Source organism: Myiozetetes cayanensis, unplaced genomic scaffold (genome assembly GCF_022539395.1).
Source record: "Myiozetetes cayanensis isolate MyiCay16 unplaced genomic scaffold, myiCay2020 scf2-11, whole genome shotgun sequence".
In the NCBI taxonomy this organism is placed as follows: domain Eukaryota; kingdom Metazoa; phylum Chordata; class Aves; order Passeriformes; family Tyrannidae; genus Myiozetetes; species Myiozetetes cayanensis.
The window spans coordinates 110,247,534-110,264,645 of record NW_026087411.1 but is presented as its reverse complement, the minus strand read 5'-3'; the positions used below and the strand labels follow the sequence as shown (position 1 = coordinate 110,264,645).

General features: G+C 37.4%; 1 protein-coding gene across 6 annotated transcripts in view; it reads right to left on the bottom strand.

The window, feature by feature from the left end:
* SUPT3H (SPT3 homolog, SAGA and STAGA complex component) overlaps positions 1-17,112 on the bottom strand; it is a 261,690-nt gene that overhangs the window by 42,933 nt on the left and 201,645 nt on the right. For all 6 annotated transcript variants that reach the window (XM_050316040.1, XM_050316041.1, XM_050316042.1 and 3 more), the window contains 5 exons: positions 14,133-14,208; positions 11,363-11,475; positions 10,625-10,732; positions 9,967-10,155; positions 7,418-7,528 (listed from right to left, as the gene is read on the bottom strand). In XM_050316040.1, coding sequence (XP_050171997.1) covers positions 7,418-7,528; positions 9,967-10,155; positions 10,625-10,732; positions 11,363-11,475; positions 14,133-14,208 — 597 coding nt within the window. The remainder of the gene's footprint in view (positions 1-7,417; positions 7,529-9,966; positions 10,156-10,624; positions 10,733-11,362; positions 11,476-14,132; positions 14,209-17,112) is intronic.

The following is a 17,112-nucleotide window of genomic DNA, read 5'->3' as shown; positions in this document are numbered from 1 at the left end:
TCTAAAAAAATCCATGTTCCTGTTTAATAAAATCATCTGGGCAACTTACTGCTTCATCAGTGCTGCAAGCTTATGCCTTCATTAATAAATTCTGCTTGAGCCTTAAGATTACCCCCAGTAGAGAGAGCTGGGAAACTGCAGTATAAAGTCAAGCAGCATATTTAATGACCAATGAACTTCTGGAAACTTAGTCCAAAATGATACATCATTGTGTCAGACACTCTTAAGCAATATGCAGCTTGGTCTCCCTCTTTAGAAACATGAAACCCCCTGAAACTGCTACCACAAATTGGGAACCTTTTAAATTACTGCCAAGCCACCTGCTTTTCTCCAGGAAACTTCATAAAACTCTCCAAATTAGTAATGTCATTAAGTAAAGCTTACAGACCTGTTGTTATTCTGAAGGAATATTAGCTGTTTAGCTTCAGGAAACCAATAGGGATTTTTATCATGGAAAGAACTGTCATGTATATTGTATAATCTATTCCAAATGAAATGCTTTAAAACATTCTTAAATACACTATTCTTTCACATTTTAATCTTTCTGGGAGAAAACTGTATGACCACGTTCTTTGGATTAAACTCATCTAATGAAGTTCAGGAAAGGGGATATAAAAGATTCTCAAACAGTTTATGTGTCTTCAGATGGTATTGAGAGCTGTATAAATCAAATGTCCCATTTTACATGTTTGAATAGCACTGGGAGAAATGGTGCTGGGATGGAAGAGGGAGCCCGATTTCCCCTGTTCATTCTCTCTTTTGAACAGCTCTACAGAAAGTGGGCGAGGATGGATTATAGGAATGTCTTCTGTCGAGGAGTCGGCCAAAACTGTGCCATCTCATCTTGGAGTAATTTATTCAATAAGATGATTTAGAGGATAGTTCAGTGGCACCATTTTTGGAAGGTAAAAGCAGAAGGGAAGGGATATAAATCAAAGGTGACTGGCAGGTAAAGGATATATGCAGCAATCAGCCAAACCATGTGCACACTGGCACAAATTCAACAAGATCATTTATAAAAATTTTAAGTCAGGAGTACACAAAAGGGGGTCTGGTGCTAACTAAATCCACAGATAGATTACACGCCACTGAAATAAACACTTCCAGATGCTGGCATACAAAAACCTTTTACAGAAAGAAATGTTTTCTTTCATAAATCTGAAAGGAGGAACCTTGGGATGGGGGTTGGGAGAGAAGAGAACAAGATTTCCAAACTGCGATTTGACTTCCTACCGGTTTTATAGAATAATAACTCATCTTTTTCAAACACACAGTGTTAACACTGTAGAATAACAAATAACTACAGACAACAGCTTTAAGTATAGACAAAGACGTCAAAGTATGTGTTTAATGAAATAGAATGCCCTTTTTTACTTTCAAAATGAGAAGAAAGAATAAAAATGTCAATTTGATTTCTTCTATATCAGAAACTGAATGTATAACTGAAGGAAAAGTTTTCAAATGCCTTTTGACATAAATACATACATTTCAATTTTGAGAACCGATTAAGAATGAAATCCTGACTTCTTCAAAATCAGTATCAATTGATTTTGAATATCGATATGGGCAGTATAAATTATACAGGACCCTAAATATCAGAGATTTTTAAATTTGATTTCCATGTACCTAATTTCTTTTGGAAACAGCATTAAAATTTTTTATTATTCAAGCGCTCTAGGAAAATTTAGATGTAATGCATCTGCATTGAGTCTATTGAAGCAATTATTGAAGATTATATTCCAGAACTTCTTCTCACTACTATTTTGGTCTGAAACAGGCAAAAAGAAATTTCTTTCAGTTAAGACTAAGTTGCAGACCAAATCCCCTTGGAGACAACTCCAGCTTGTGGAGTCTTCTCTGGAGATATTCAAAAGCTGTCTGGACACAATCATGTGCCGTGTGCTCTAGGATGGCCCTGCCTGAGCAAGGAGTTTGGACCAGATGACCTCCAGTGGTCCCTTCCAGCCTTATTCATTCTGTGAAATGTGAAGACAAATTTTTCTTGAAGTTTAAGGCCCCTAACCAAAACCTGCTTTTCAAGATGTCCTGTTCTGCTTATCTCCACAAATATACTGCCACACTACCCTTTGTATTTTAAAAGTTTCCCTCCCTTCTCTCTACTCCCTGAATCAGAGAATATGCAGAGTTGGAAGGGACCCATCAGGATCATCGAGTCCAGCTCCAGGCTCCTCACAGGACCACCCCCAAGAGTCACACCATGAGTGTTGAACTGAGACAGGGTTGGTTCCATGGGGAGCCTGTTCCAGTGCTCAACCATCCTCTGGGTGAAAAACTTTTTCCTGAATCTGCTGGTTTAGTCTCTCACAAGCTCAGCTTTCTCAGGTCCTCAGCTACTATTCCACAGATTTTGTTCTCTAGGGAAATCAGCAGAGTCAATATAATCTTTACTATATTGAAGTCACTAAAGGTATGGGATGAACTTCGGTGTTTTTGCCTCAGAAACTGATCTAAGTATTTGCATAAAAGCTGAGCTCAATCAGGATCAATAATGGGCACTTTAAAAAACATCAGAAGTGAAAAATCCTGACTAAGTATTTAATTTGATTGCAAAGTTATGATTTACATGTACATGTAACATACTGAAATCTACACGGGATACTTGCATTAATTATTTAAGAACCTCCAAGAGTATAAGGAGGGCCAAATAATATAGACCCAAATAATATAAGTCTCTGCCAAATCACATTCTCTGGTGTTGCATATTCTTTGTGCAGGGAATGTCACAACAGTATCATAAACACTGGTTTGTAAATAATGTTTTATGCTGTGTAGGAAATTTTATGAGACTGAAATATTTAACAAGAGGAGGTTTAGACTAGCAAGCCTTTTCATACTGAAATCCCTGGAGGCTGAAGGAGCATTCCCCCCCAAAACATAAATATCCAAAGAAACGTTGGTTATACCTCTCTTCATTCAATCCACTTCATTTACACAAACACACACACACACACACTACTGAAAAATGGCCAATGTCTGCAGCCTGGGCAGGGTTACAATTTACATCGGTGAACTCAGCTTAACTAAACATCTGAAGCATTTTGTTTCACAACTGGCATAAACTAAAGACAAAGAATCTGCTTTGGTAACATTTTCTTTTTGCCTTTGGTCTTCCACTGTTGTAGAGAACACTTTTTAATTTCAGAGAAGAGGATCCCAGCTGTACTTTTTACTAGAGCTGGTCTCGTGGCCACAAGTACTGCTTACAAACTGTTCATATACCACTTACAACTGCTCACATCAAGATTTCAGATAAGCACTGTATATGGCTCACAGAATAAATACAATCAATTCAAACAACTTAAAATAATTCCTCTAGAGACATTATGCTTGCATTATGCCTGTATTCCTCATAAGAAATATCCATATTTCCATATATCCATATTTTTGTGAACACCTTGGCATACTAAATACTATTATTTTGAGTATTATTTGAATGAATATTAGGATTATTCCTACAGGGCCAGTCAAGACTGCATGTCATTTTCATTATACACTTTTGTAACTCAAATGCACTTAACAGACACAGATACAGCACATGGAATCGCATTACCCCACAAGACGGAGCGTTCCATACTTCCCATTCCTGCCTTGCAAAATTATATGTCACTATTTTTTAACATTTCTCTGCTTCTTGCAAGTCTAGACCATGCTTTAGAGTAGGAAACACTGAGCACCACCCAATATTATTAATAGAAAATATATAGATAAAATGTATGTCTAAACTACCTTGGTCATGATACAATGCAGAAGAATCTAGAGTACACTTGCTGCTTTCCACTGTGGCTTGCACTTGGAGACAAAACCTAAATGCTCTAATTATGTTAGTCATTTTGACATACCTATTAAGGTCAAAATAAATGCAAACGGATCATTTTCACTAGTTTAATGTTAGTTCTTATTTACCATATGATTATAAAACTTTCAAAGTGTTCTTTTTGTCCAAACCAACATCCATCAATATGCTGCTAAAGAATAAATTAACCAGCTCAACCCCCCTTCCAAAACTGCCTCATTAGGAACACTCACGACCAAATCAGATGGAAGAGAGGGACGATCATGATTAAACAGCAAAACAGGGAAAGATGGGAAAAAATGTCTTGTATTTTAGGTCTGTGACACCAGGATAAGGGACAAGGGAAAGGGTAGAGAAGAAACAAAGCAAAATTTCTTTGAATATGCATCCCAGGATGCTTGGTGACTGTGAGAGACCCTTGCCATACAGAACTCCTCATGGAACATGTGGCTCATGGGCTTTTTCTTTCAGAGAAAATTGCCAAAGAGAGGAAGTCACATATAACCCCATGAATATCAAGAGGACATTTCAATGAACATTTCCAGCAAAAAGTTTGAAGTTTGAGATGTCCATAGGAAAGGTGTTATAAATTGTTATGCCAGATATTATTGCTACTAGTGCTGTTCACCTCTGTAATTGGTTTAATGCCTGAAAATACTCAGCATCTCTGTTTCTGTAAAAAAGTCCCTCTAACAAAACTAATAGTTACCTAACAGTACTGAAATACTTTTCATTCACTTAGAACAATTTACATTAATTTTCAGATAGTGACATAAGGGATTTTGGGCTAAACAGTGACCAGCCCACCATGCACTTAATAAACACACCTTGATTCTTCCGAGAAAACTCTTCACACGTAGAAGTAAAGCACACCAGGACACTAATCCAGTAAGTGTCAACTTAGATACAGACCCAGTTAAACACTGGATGCTGAGTACAAATGACTCTTGGTTTATTCAGGAATAGCACCTTCCTGAAGTACTGAAAAACCATCAGGATTCCCAGTCAAGTGGATTTTAACCATAGTTGCGTATTATTTTGCACTGACCAAACTGCCACAACAGCCCTTTGTTTCTCTCCCCCTGAGTCTGAAAAAACTGAGAAAAGATGGGCAAAAGGGAAAATACACAACCAAAATATCACAGAATCACAGCAAATCATATCTGCAGATCCATTACACAAAAACCTCCTCTCCTTCTTCAAGGACTCACTTCCATGCAAATCCACACAGTGCATGACTCCATTGATACAATTCTCTATCCAGACATACCAGCACACCAAGCCTTTTCATTCTTCAAGTCTGGTTTTTGGTTTTTTTTTTTTAATAAAAAAGTGTCTTATCATGAGTACTGTTGGAATGCAATGGGTGGCTGTCCTTCCACATCATCCATCTTTGTGTAGGATAACACCTGACTGTTAGATTTCATTCTTCTAGCTAGAAAACCTGTCCCCTACTGGTTTGGGTTGAGATACAAATTTTCTGAATACAGCAGGCCCTTGACAACTGCCTGTCTGTTGCTTATTACAATGATCCATAAAAATATCCATTATAGTGGTTTCAAAGAAATGAGGGAAGGGTTTAGATCCTTCTGATACAGTTCTTTCCTCAAAGACTCAAACTTCTAATATTATGTCAAGGTTTTTCAGTACCTACACAGACTGTGTCACATAGTTCCCGTCAGAGATTTGAGGAAATGGCCTTGTCTGATTATATAAAAATCTGTGGTAGGACTATTAATCCCACTCCTCATGTTTGGTTAGACACATGCCATCAGACCTCTCCAAGACTGAAGTCTATCTGTTGTGGAAGTTTTTTTAATGTAGATTGCAGAGGCTATTCAGTGTTCCACCTACATTTCTGCCAAATTAGGGCACAGAGGTCATGGTTATTGCAGGGACAAGTGTGACAGCAAAGTTATCCCCAAAGCTGCCAATGAGGGCACTGAGAGAAGTGGACGGACCTAAATGCATACTCTGTAATACCTCTCAAAATGCTTTTCCCGAGTTTTTTCATTAAAAGCAGAATCATATTACAGCCCTACAACCTCTGAATGCATCCAGGAGCTGACCCAAGATTCCCTCTCATTCTTGGCTTGTTGAGAGGGAACAAGATCTGCTCATCTCATCAACCACGTTGACAGTAAGTAATGTTAACAAATTAAATTGTTCAGTTAGCTGCACTGTTTTGGGAAGTTCATAAGATTGGAGGACATAAAAAAACCCCAACCCAAACCAGAGGATTTTATTATAACTTGTGGTTGCAGAAAAAGTTAAACTTTGGTTAATAATTGACCAAACCACTTCTAGTGAGGGTCAGGGATAGGAAGACTCACCTTTCTGCAACTGTTTATTTGAGCTCTTTACTTCTTTATAATAAAGTTAAATACACTCTCTGCTTTCAGAAGCTATTGCCATGTTCTTAACTACGTCTCTTAGCAAACTTCTGCTAAAGAAATTTTTCTGTTTTGGGCTAGAAATTCTATCCTATGCTTTACATGATATTAATCTGTCATTTGTAAGAGGTAAAATTATGTAAAGACAATTCATTGCAAATGTGTATTGACTATCATTAACAAACCAAACATTCACTGTCATTTTTAAAAGCATTGATCAGTTCTGACATTAGGAAAATTATTACTTCACATACTCATTTACTTTTTTTTGGTTGTTCCTCACTTCTGAGGTCAAGGGCCACTATTTCCTTGATATTTATGGTCTTCGTACACTTCTGTATCATTTTTACGTAGATGAATTTCCTCCAAATTCAGAATAATTTTCTTTTCCTAAAATCTCTTAAAAATTTGACAATTTCTTCTTGATTTTTAAAAGCTCAGATCTAGTTTGGTGGGTTTGATTTTTTTGTTTTGTCTTTCCTATAATGATTTCTTTGACATTTATTGCTTCCTAAATGTAGATATTCTGAGGTAAGCAGGATTTATGCCACTTAGAAGAGCAGATGAGAAGAAAATAACCCCAATTTATGACATTGGAGATGGACTGCTTTCACATTTTCATCAGCTGAGAAAATTAAATAAAGAATTCGTTTGGCTGCTCTGAACAATGGATTTGCAATTTGCATAGAAAAAATGATGGCAAAACCTCAGGACCCATCAGTGTTTTACCACAAGCTCGGTTCTATTACATTTCAGTGGAGGTTCAAAGTTGTCTAAAGAAACCATTCTCTTCTTTCTCCAACTGTAAATGTGACACTTGAGAGTTCAGCTTCCAATAGGAGCAGTATCTGACACACAACTAATTTTAGAATATAAAGTGCTCTTCACCATATTGCAATACATATAATTTAAAATAACTGTAAACCTAAACTTTGGAAAAACAGAAGATTCAAGCACTAACAAAAAAGCATAATTTGTAATTGAAAGAAAATAATATTTAAAAGGAAAAAAAGAAACTTTTTTGTCCTTCCAAAAAGAGACAGAAATTACTAAGTTTTATTTCCCGGGAGAATTATGCCACTTTTATAAAGAAAATTACAGTCACCACAAATTGCTCTCAACAATTCCAAAGCTTCTTCATTCGACCACTTGAAAATCAAAGTTCTTTAAGATTATAAATATAACTTTTTATAACTCTGTTATTACGTACTGTGAATGGGGAAAGGGGGCCAATCTTGTGGCCGTAGCGTCGAATGGCCTCTCTGATGTGGCTGGGCTGGATGGCATCACTTTGAGCCTCTATACCACAGGCTGCAGTGCTCTGCAACAGAAAAACACATAAATTGTTACTAAATCAAAAACACACAACAGACCTACAGTGCATAAGGCATGAAAATAAACCTTTATAAAATGGAGCAATTTTTTTTTTTTTTTCCTGAGGATACACATCATTGCTGCCACACACTACATTAGAGAGAAAAAGCTATTAACAAATTAAAGGGGACTTTTACATGAACTTTGCTTAAGAGACCCAAAGAACACCATGTTTGTCCTCTTAAATCTTTCACCTAGTGCTGCTGTGTGTTGCAATTGAAAAGAGCAGAAAATGTTCAAACTAAAATGAGAGGGTCATATAAGTCACAGTGCAATAACCACAGAAGCTATTTTTAAAACATTTCAGGTTCTTATTATGATGTCAAGGGGTGGGGAAAACATTGAACAAGCACCCTAAGTGGAAAGCAATTTGACACCAAAATCACCATTGAGTTACATCAGACTGAAATTTGAAGCTGAAACATGTGACATAACGGTGTTAAAAATTAGTTACCTCAAATTGGAATGTTTTCAAATTTCAAATGATTTTTTGCATTATGGATTCTAAAAAGGTAAAAAGAAGAATTCACTGGTAGTGGGGCACCAATTGTACAAAACTTTTGTCAGGATTTCAGAAGAAAAAGTTACTCTTTTCTCCTTATAAGCCAATCTGAAATGCTGTTTTAGGCTCCACCTAAATTGCCAGAATTCAGATGACTTATCAAATGATGGCTTCTCGGCAATAAACTCATGAAAATTATATTAGTGAATGCACTGAGAATGACAAAAACGTAAGTTATACACTGAAATTTAATGAACACACATAGGCTGCCCCTCATACATTCACATGATCCACTAATGCTCTCAGATTTGGGATATTTTCTGTGAAATATTTTATTTTCCAGAGTGCTGAGTCCACTGGAGCCTGTGTGTACACATGGAATTATTCATAATACGATGGCAGATTCTTCCCTTGCTGATTGACATTCATAAAGGGAATATGAAACTCAAATGTGTTTTGCTGGACTGGGCCTTCACAGCCTAAAAATAACATTCTTCACCAAGTTAACTTGTTTGTCTCAATGCCTCAGTTATATCCAGTAGATACCTAACCAAATTGGATAAGTCAGGAGAGCTTTTCATTAAAATTGTGCACTTTTTGGAATACAATTGTTTTAAAAGGCATTAAGCAAAACACTAAGAATTTAAAATAAACTCAGAACACCAGCAAAATATAATATATCAAAAACTACATTGCCAGCTAAATTCCTGTTCCTAGGAATTATAATGGAAATCAGTCACAGAAACAAAACATAATCAAATGTAATATAAAAATGGAAGAGGAAAAGCAAAAGTTTTCTGAAAGGTTTTTAGGATTCACTAATAGTTTTCTAACTGGAGTATAAGGACAGACAAAAAGTTGAATATATTAGGAGAAAGAAGGAGAAAATACATCTTTTTCTATCTATCACTGTAAAAATCACTGGGTTTACTCTGGAAAATGAGTATTTTTTAATAATGAAACACATGATAGAATCCCAAGTCACTCCATTGCTCTGAAGCAAAATGAGCACTGACGTCACATTTTTTTCAAAACAGCCCCAAGTGACTAAGACAGGGTTTCCTATCCATTTTATTTAATCAAATCTATTTCCCTTGTGGTTTTAAGGTACATATATCCCTCTCAGACAAAACACTAAGACTCCACAACAGCAGAAAAGAACTGCAACATTTACATTTCACACTCTGCATATGAGTCATCTGTATTTTATGCAAAGTAAACAAATATTTAGCTTGAATGCAACAAACTGGCATAAAAATAAAGCAAGTCAGGCAGAGCTGTTACAGGCTGCTGGGAGTAGGAAAATCACAAGCACCTCTTCTTCTGCTTTGCTTATGTTTTGACCCTTAAAACCTGTGCTCGCTGCCACTGCCAGAGAAGGGGATGGTGATGTGGGGTGGTGACTCCTGCTGTGGCTGTGGAAGAGCAGGTTATGTGAGCAGCAGCAATTCTTACCTTAACAAAACTCAGTTTGCAGCATTACTGGGAAGCTCTAGACTAGTTCTGATGGAAAAACCAGCAAACTACACATTTGGCTCTACAATAACAAGGGTTGTTAATACGTGATACAGGTTAAAATTAATATTTAAAATGAGACCCATTATTTACTGTGGGGGTGGTGAGGCCCTGGCATGGGTTGTCAATACAAGGTTTTGGATGACCCATCCCTAGAAGTGTTCAAGGCCAGACTGGATGGGGCTCTGAACAACCTGGCCTAGTGGAAGGTGTCCCTGCCCATGGCAGGGGAGTTGGGATGAGATGGTCTTTAAGATCCCTTCCAATTCAAACCATTACTTGATTATGTACTGATTTCCTGAAGATGTTTTGGTTTCTTTTTCCTTTTTTTTTTTTTTTTTTTAATCCCAGGCTTGTGTACCAAATACCTTTTTTCTTTTCCTTTGTTTGGATTTGGTAGAGTCCTGTCCGACTCCACCATTCCCCAAGGCTCCTGATGGGGTTTTCCCAAGGTGCTGCTGTCCTGCTGATGCTGGAGGGGTGGGTGTAGGAGGTGGTGTGTTCTCAGGAGAGTCAAGACTTGTCTTCACACTTGAAGATTGCCCTAAGGGATGTGGCTATAAAAGCAAGATGACAAATAGCCATTATATAATCAAATCACAAAAAACCACCCCAACTATTGCCGTCTTAGATTTCCTCTTAGAAGGGATGTAATACCAAATTTGGGTTGCTCATTCCAGAAGTTTCTAGAATATCTATTATAGCAATGCAATACAGCACTCGGTGCACTTGCCAATTTTGAAAACTTCAGTCTCCAAATCTGCAATAGAGAGAGCCTTGAATGCTGAGAGAAGGAATTTCCACCGAAGAAAAGAGGATTTGCATCTATTTATAAAGATGCAGCTATGAATTTAACATTCAGAACTATAATTTAATGCCTTTCCATCTAAATCTATAACTTCAGAGTTCATAAACTCCACAACAGAAAGTTTGTATCAATACCAGAATCAAAAACGTCTACTCTGGGAGAAAATACATGTGAAAGTAAAACATAAAAAGCATTAATATGGAAAAAGCAAGTTTTACCTCAGCAGAGTTGTGGTACTGTATGAAGGTGGCAGATATGGCATGACTGAACGGGTCACCAGCTTTGGGAGTCATGTCCTGTTTAACCAAAAGGGCCAAGTCCACCAGCTGGAGAGGCAAAACAGGGGGGGTTACTAATGCCACTGTAACAATGGGATAGTGAGGGGTTGTGGGTTGAGGCAGAATATTCTTAGTGTTTCTCAGCTGAAAACAAAATTATTCAGAGATATTTCAGCCCAAGGAACCTTTCTTTTCCACTTCTGTAAATATATGGAGCAATCTGTCTACCCAAGAGGGCTCGGCTTGGCACTAAGGTAACATTTTGTTTTCCAGGAAATCCTTCTTTATAATCCAGTTGTGCAATGGGGTTGAATGAGCCTCAGCACACTGCCAAAGGTCACATAACAAAGTATGTGGTTTCATTCTGGATTTGAATAAAGTTCGTGCTGGACTCCACTCTCCCCTGTAGCCATTATGAAACATTTTTATTCGTGCATCAGAGGGATGATACAGTGCAGTCCACATCTGTCATCCAGGACAGACAAGATTTCTGAGCTGGTCTAATGGAAGGTTCCTTCCAACCCAAACCATTCTGTGATTCCATGAATCCATTTAGCTTGGTTAGCTGGAGTAGGGACTGCACTTCTGAAGGGGCTCACAACCCTGTCACTGAGGCTGAAGTACATCCAAGAGTAATTAATTCATTTTAATTAGAGTTCAGGCAGCAGAGTCCCTTACCTGGGCCACAGTCTCGTATGCTAAATATGCCAAAATCTCCATTGCAACCGCATTTGGCTTTATTTCCATACTGCTACAGTCCAACCAGTCACGAAATTTGGATGCTTTCTTTGCTGTCATTTAAAACCATATGCAGAAAAGGAAAAGTTAACAACAGGTAGGCCAAAATAATCAATTTTTTGGGTAGCAGAAATACTGAAAATGTGGAACAAGTAGTGTAAATGTGATTTGACTGATCAAGGAAGGAATTACCAAAGTGGAACCTGTGGGTAAAGACTGTTATTTCATACACAACATTCTGGAGACCCATAAGTACATGGAGTAAAGAGAAAAAAACACAGGATAATCAATCATACAGAAGATTTAAAACAATGAAGGGTCAACCTCAGAGGAGTGTAGACAGGACAAGCCTGATTTGGAATGTACTGTAAAAGAAATAACGATGAATTAGAGAAAGGACTGAAAGAAATCAATACAAATATGAGCCCAGATAAAATTGATATAATTTTATTAACAACAGCAAAGACAAATGAAGAAGGACAGAAGAATTCAGCAGTCCTGGTGATAACCATGCAGGGGTTAGGTGCTGACAAGGGAGCAAAAATGATTTGTAGATGAGTGTTTTTTAAAGAGTGCTGTGGATAAAAAGAAATAAGGATAGATATAGATCTGCAAATGATCAACATCCATAGAAGAACTTCACACTGGTAATGGATGAGACCACTTTGGAGAAAGGGCAGAGAAAAATATGGAACAGAGAAACACTGGTTTTGCTTAGAGAGTAAAAGGAAAAAAAAAAGATGATCTTACTTAGGTCAGTGGTGGACAAGATAATCACAGAAATCTGGGGACAGAAAGAGCTGTTAAGACAGAGGTCTTAATGAGGGCTGTTTGTGAGACAGGATAACCAAAGTGAAGTGATTACAAGGTGAAGAATCATCTGAAACAGCTCTTTTAAAGAGTGCTTCCAACAAGGACTAAAAAGCAACAGACATGTCAGGTGTTAAACAGGAAACAGGTGTAAATAATGGTTATTTTTATTTAGGAGGGAATGAGAAGGCTACATGGGGTCACTAAGGAAAGGAAAAAAATTAAAAAGAAAGAAAGAAATATGAGAAGTGTGAAGGTGACAGAAGAACCATAAAATTGCTCCCTACAATTAAAATTTGTAATTCTGTAGTACTTGATCCTTTGATGGACGTTTTCTTTTGCCTGTCTTTAAAAGTGCACAGAAATACCTGGAGCTGTGTTTATTAATATATATTTTTAGAACAAGTTTCTTGAAGTCCCTTCCAGGTTTATTCTCTTATGACACAGTTTTTATGGGTTTATATTACAGTAAAAAGTATTTTCTTCTTTAAACATAGTAACACATTCAATTTTTACTAAAATATAAGAAGTTAAAAATTAGCCTTTATGTTAGTTTTGAACAAATGTTCTGCATGGCACTTGCTATGTTCTATCTAATTGAGCTCGTGATATGTAATTGAATTTGTGCCCGAGACTCTCTCTTTTTATTTTCTAACCACTGTAATTCTCATATTCTTTAATGACATTAAATGTCAGTGAAAAAGAACCTTGTAGATATGGTCATTTAAAAACACTGTGAAAATAGCACTGAGGTATTTTTATAGATCACAATCCCCTGGTCACCAACATTCAATTTTATTTCCCAAATTTGAAATTTCTATTTGTTCTGTGTCCAGATGGCAATTTTTGGGTATTCAAAATGACTTTATCACAAACCTCTCATTTCCTGAAGTGACCTTAATCTGAAGTATCATTTATCTAATGGCTCACAGATGTGTGATGCCAAATTATAACTAAACATAAAAAACATATTGAATTAAGGAAAGAAATGCTTGCAAAACATGTTTTTCTACATTTGCTGACATTTGCTGATGCAGAACAGTATCTCAAATGTGTCATTTTTTTGCCATAAATGAGTCACTCTTTCTTTGAATTTAGAAGGAAGAACAAGATAAGGTCTCTCCTTTAAAGACACCATTGTGTTCAAGTCTGTGTTGTAGGATCATGTGCTGTTTTGTCATGGTTTTTACTGGCTCCTTCACCTCCCTTTCTCTGACATTTGACCTAAAACCTTAGTCATCACTTAACCGCTTCTGTAATGATGTTTTGCTACATGATCAAGCCCATTAATTTACAGCTCATTATAGTTGTGGCCCACAAGTACTTCTAGTAAGTTGGTTTTCAGTGCTAGAAAAGCCCTAATTCTGTCATCATGTTATTAGTGTTGGAATGGCGTATACTGATGAACTTGGCTGATGTTGAACAAATTCCACAGCAGGAGCTTACAGCTTAAAATAGAAAAGTCTCTTTAGTAAGTTCTTTGTGTCTCTGCAGATCGGGAAATAAAAGCAAAACTTGCTGCTCTTCTCTAATTTTAGATGCATTCCGAAAAACCTGCAACCATGAAACTTCCTAATGTGCCAACTTTGACACCAGCACGACAACTTGAGGCAAGTGGTGGTTCTATTCCATTAACTCCTTACCAGTTCTATGGTCCCCACCAGCACAGCGTTGAAGCACATGGAAAGCTTGGTAAATATTCAAATAAAATACTCTGCCCGACACAGCCCAAAACTGCTAAATTAACTGTTCCCAGGAGTTATGCAGAGAAAGAATTTAAAGTTTTATTACTGAGGATGAAACAAAAGTGCTTTCAAAAAACACGAGGTTCTGGTGTGCTCTCTATTACATGAAATAATAATCAAACATCTCCATACACTGCAGCCATTATAATACTTACAAAAACTCAATTGCCGACTTTCACAGAATTCTGCGTACTGGACTGAGTCCATGGCTCGTGTTTGTCTTTCTGCTCTCTGACAAAAGAGTAAAAGTACATGATGTACCTTATTCCAACAAGAACTGCATTCCACAACAGAAATTATAGCGCCAAAGCGCCCCCGCCACAACCTTGAAGCAACCCTCCCAAATTAAACATGCATTGAACAAGTCAAGATGAAGAAATATAAACCACACGTGGGTTATTAGTCTTGTGAGTTAAATTTCCCAGAGGAGGGTGTCAATTCCTATTTTACAAACCTGCCTGCACACGGCTTGCCCTCAGGGATGAGGGCTGAGGTGGGAGAGGTGCTGAGCAGCCTGCCCTGACTGAGGGGCACATTTAAACTGAAGCACATGAGCCCTCTGCCCACGTGTTTACAGGTGACCAGACAAATACAGTGCTCTCCTGGATCAGGGCCAACACGTTCTGCACTCTGAAGAGCTGAGCCCATGTGCATTCAAATTCTGAAATGAATAAACTCCATCACACTGAGGATGTGCCAGAAGGAGAAGAGCATTGAAGTGCCTCTTCCCACTCTCAGTACAAAGTAATGAATAAGTGGTAAATGTATCTGTTTCTATTTTTTTGACTGTTAATCAATACTTGAATTTTTATACTTCTGAACACCTGAGGAAAAGGAAGTAAATTAGACTGAATTAGAGCTTGTTCAAGAAAAACAAATGTTTTTAAAATGTTCACTATTGCATTTAAAAATGTATTTCACATGGAGTCCAGTGACAACCAAAGGAGTGTATCTCAAAAGAGACAAGTTATGAAACCATAAACATTACACACACCCTCCCCTCCACATATACATGATACCATAATTGAATCATGGTTGAAGCAACACTGAAGTTTGTGGTCAGGTTTGAACATGAGCTTGAGCTCTGTTTACTTCAACAGAGCAGGGGTGATTTTCACAAGGTAAGCATCTAGTCTCCACAAGAGATTAAATCCTTCCTGTTAGCAGAGGCAGAAAGCAGTAGACAGATTAACAGGAATGATTATCCTCGTCAGAAGCAGACAACTTACTCCAATCTCTCAATCAAGTAGACTGTCCTAAACAAGGAAATGAATGCAACTGTCTTTGAAACTATAACTCAATGACTGACTAAATCATCGCACCTGGTAAGAACAGAGCTATCACTATGGATACAAAGTGGGATCAGGAGTGGCTGATGGCACTTGTACGGCTCAAGAAACTATCCATAAAGTAGGTAAAGCACAGGTGTGTTCACACCAAGGACAACAAACATTAAGGAAAATGCATATGCACAAACAACAGAAATTTTGCTCTGACCCCCTGTGCACTTTCACATTTGATGAAATCGAAATCGCAGAGTTCTTTAATCTGATTTAATGGAAAACCAAAGCAATTCTGGTAAGTCGATTTGGAGACATATGTTGTCTACATAAGCTGTATTTGGCCTAAGCAATTCTCAAAAAGAAAATAAAATTAGTACTTCAAATACACAGTGTCCTCCTCTGTTTTCTGCCTTTTAGGTCACTTTTCTATGACAGTCCAATCCATCACTTACAAGGTTAGGTTGACAGTCAACATAATCAGTTTAGCTGTAAACTAAACTACAAACTGACCAGGAACACACCTGGATAGTCCTTCTTTCTTTTCTTCTCTTCTCTATCAAGTCAATCATTTCCACTATATTTGGACTTCTAGTCACCAGGATAGAAACTGTTCTACTTAGGCATTTTCCAGTTCTACACACACTTCTGGCATCTTTGACTACATTTTCTGGAGCTGCCATTTAAGGTTACTAAAAATTTTCAGTTAATCCCTTCTATCAAGACATTAAAGAAGTCTAGACTGAGTTTTGTATCCTTTAAAAATATTTTTCACAATGCATGCTGCAACTTCAACCCATTACAGAGCTCAATTTTGCCTCTGGATTAATGCAGCTAAACTTCTGAAAATAGAAAGCATTGCCAAAATCATCTAATCCGAAATTCTGCATAGCACAAGACACTTCTCACAAAATTCATCCTAGATATGGCAGTCTTAGATTCCTTGTGTAATTTTACTGTATGTTTAGAAAAGCATCTAATTTGGGGTTTTAGTTTTTTACATATTAAGGGATAACATCTTCAAATAATTAAAAAAGCTAATTTTTTATGCAATATAGTTTTAATTCTGTAATCATTTGTCTCTTTGGCAATCAGAAATTACTATTTGGGTACTACTAGATAATAAGGAAATAATTTAACCTGAGCTGGCTCATCAAACAGACTGAGCTTCTCTATGACAACTCTCCCTCTAGAAATCTCTAGTCCAACCTCGCATCTTAAAGGAGGACTCTTGCCCAAACCATTGGAATTCAGCTATGGCTTTCTCTAGCACAGTCTCAAACATCACCAAGGACAGAGATTTTATGGCATCCATCATGTACTGATGCACAGGGTTACCCTGTCCCAGATGTAGAAACTCAGTGAGGTTCTGTTGGTTCAGCTCTCAGAGTTTTCAGGACCTGTGTGGCCTGAAGCTCCACCAGCAGTGTGCCAGCTGCTCTTAATTTAGTACCATCAACAGGTCTACAGAATGCGCATTCTGCCTTTTTGGCCACATTTTTGTTCACAATGTTGATGAAGATGTTGAACACCATGGCCCCAGTATCAATACTGGGATATCCCCTTTTATTCTATTGCCACATATATGTCAAACGCTTCACAACCAGCAGTCCCAGGGATTTAAAACCCCTTGCAAAAACAGGGCAGGCATGGAAAAACAAAATGACATGACAAAGATAAAAAGGCATGTAGAAATTTGACAAGGATCCTTTAACTTTTACTGACATTCCATAAGGTAATATGGGAACTGCAAAACCAGACTCATTCCAAAACCAGTTATGTTTAAACTAAATGATTTGGAAATGGCTACTTTCAGTAAACAGACTACAAAACTCTGAAAATGCATACTGTCAAA